General features: G+C 41.0%; 1 protein-coding gene across 1 annotated transcript; it reads left to right on the top strand.

Annotated features, from left to right (window-relative positions):
- Window positions 1-986: 986 nt before the first annotated feature.
- On the top strand, window positions 987-2,073 carry LOC108533790 (olfactory receptor 51G1). The gene has a single exon (XM_017878707.1). It carries the CDS (start codon window positions 1,049-1,051, stop codon window positions 2,000-2,002), a length of 954 nt encoding a protein of 317 aa, XP_017734196.1. The 5' UTR covers window positions 987-1,048; the 3' UTR covers window positions 2,003-2,073.
- The last annotated feature ends 510 nt before the right edge of the window (window positions 2,074-2,583 follow it).

Below are 2,583 nucleotides of genomic sequence, written 5' to 3'. Positions count from 1 at the left end.
CCATACCCATGGTGCATACCTGTAACTCAAGCCCTCAATCACACCACAATCAGTACATTTAATATCCTCTAGACCCTCTCACCAGAAATTTATCTTTAAATTCAGCATATCCCAAACTGGACTTGGTCTCTAACACATGTGTCTTCTGTTGTCCTCCATCTTGACTTATTGAATGGTATTTATGTAATGGAAATGTCTATTCATAGACTTTTCCAAGATAGGAAACACATGGGATTTTAAATTTAATTTTAGAATTAAATTAGAATTGGTGTCAGAGTTGAATGATGTAACACACGTTAGGCACTTACAAAAGTAACAGGCTTGTAATCTATTTAAGAAATGTTATCTTTTATTATTTTAATGCATGTGACAAACAATGTACTAGTCACACTACACTTATATATATATAACTCAGTAGAGCATTTTTCAATGCAATTGAATAAAATTTACGAAGGCAGAACAAACGAGAACTCAGTTCAGATGTTACCGGAATAGACCTGGATACCTAGATGTCATATCAATCCCAGCCCCACAGGCAAAACTCACTCTGAGTGCCTTCTGATTTAGTTTCCTCATTCTAAACCAAAGATTTCAGGCTTTTCCTGGTGATCTCAGATTTTTGTCCTTTGCTCCTTGTGCTTCAAACCTGGTGTAAATCTTTTCTGCCTCTCCATCTCTAGATCCAGTCCTGGCTTAATTGCCCTGCTATTAAAGACACACATCTCTCCTCATATCTCTCAGAACAAAATCCCAAATTCCTCTTTTCTAGAAATGTTTTCTGAAGTCCACGATTCTTCCAAGATGTTCCTTTGTTCCAGGCTTCAGATTTGCCTACTACTATTCACCTCTTCATCCATCAAAAGTCTCCTTCCTAAACCCAGTAGAAAAGGCTAATAGATCAGCCCCCACCCAGTTCTCCCCTATGCCATCTGCAGATGCTTCCTTATTGGCTGATGTTGGGACATTTAGATGAGTGAGAATTTAGCCTTGTCACTTTCCAGGAATCTCATTCTACATTGCAGGTTTCTGAATCCAAGATTGTAAAGTTATGGCAAACCTTTATAAAAGCAGCCTCCAAAGAGCCACTTTCTTCCTGACGGGCTTCCAAGGTCTAGAAGGTCTCCATGGCTGGATCTCTATTCCCTTCTGCTTCATCTACCTGACAGTTATCTTGGAGAACCTCACCATTCTCCACGTCATCCGTACTGATGAACCCATGTACTATTTCTTGGGCATGCTAGGTCTCACAGACTTAGGCCTTTGCCTTTCCACACAGCCCACTGTCCTGGGCATTTTCTGGTTTGATGCCAGAGAGATTGGCATCTCTGCCTGTTTCACTCAGCTCTTCTTCATTCACACCTTGTCTCTAGTGGAGTCATCAGTTCTGTTATCCGTGTCCATTGACCGCTATGTGGCCATCTGCAACCCACTGCGTTACTCCACCGTCCTGACACCTGTACGTATTGTCAAGATGAGGCTAAGCTCAGTGCTTAGAAGTGCCCTCCTCATCCTCCCTTTGCCATTCCTCCTGAAGCGCTTCCAATACTGCCGCTCCCATGTGCTGGCTCATGCTTATTGTCTTCACCTGGAGATCATGAAGCTGGCCTGCTCTGGCATCACTGTCAATCACATCTACGGGCTCTTTGTTGTGGCCTGCACTGTGGGTATGGACTCCCTGCTCATCTTTCTCTCATACTCCGTCATCCTTCGCACTGTGCTCAACATTGCATCCCGCCAGGAGCAACTCCGAGCCCTCAACACCTGTGTCTCTCATATCTGTGCTGTACTGCTCTTCTACATCCCCATGATTGGCTTATCTCTTGTGCATCGTTTTGGTGAACATCTGCCCCGCATTGTACACCTCCTTATGTCCTATGTGTATCTGCTGGTACCACCCCTCATGAACCCCATTGTCTACAGCATCAAGACCAAGCAAATTCGCCAGTGCATCATTAAGAAGTTTCAGTTTATAAAGTCACTTAGGTGTTTTTGGAAGGATTAAGTTAGAGTGAAGAGAGGAAGTTTTGGACATAAAGCCCACAGGTTTCTGTTTGTTTGTTTTCAGCTATGCTGTGGCAAAATAATAAACCGTTGACTGTCAACAAAAAGGCAATTGACTGTGCAACATACGGCAGTGTGACCAGGTGAACATTACTTACCTCTCTGTTCTCCAGTTTCCTCAACTACAGAATGAGCAAGGCAATAATTATAATACCTTACTTCCTTATAGGGATGTTGTAAAGATTAAATAATTTATGTAGTGTTCTAGCACAGTATCTGGAAAATATGTAATTCTCAACAAATATTAACCATTATGATTGGACAAAATATAAGAGAGTACAAAAGTTTCATCATTCAGTTCTCTGGCCAGTGTAATTTCATTGATGATTAACTGTTTAAACATATTTTTATTTATTTTTATGTTACTTTACCATAATGACAAATTTTATTCATTTAAAACATATTTGTACATATCTATATCCACACCCCAGGTAATGACTTTTCATGACAGTCTTTACTAAGCATATGCCCACAAAATTGAGAAAAGGAGAAGACGCCCTGGGAGTTTAAGGGAAGTTATCA

Source organism: Rhinopithecus bieti, unplaced genomic scaffold (assembly GCF_001698545.2).
Source record: "Rhinopithecus bieti isolate Rb0 unplaced genomic scaffold, ASM169854v2 scaffold_11971, whole genome shotgun sequence".
Taxonomy (NCBI): Eukaryota; Metazoa; Chordata; class Mammalia; order Primates; family Cercopithecidae; genus Rhinopithecus; species Rhinopithecus bieti.
Note: the sequence above shows the minus strand (reverse complement) of the source record. Positions and strands in the feature narration are given on the sequence as shown.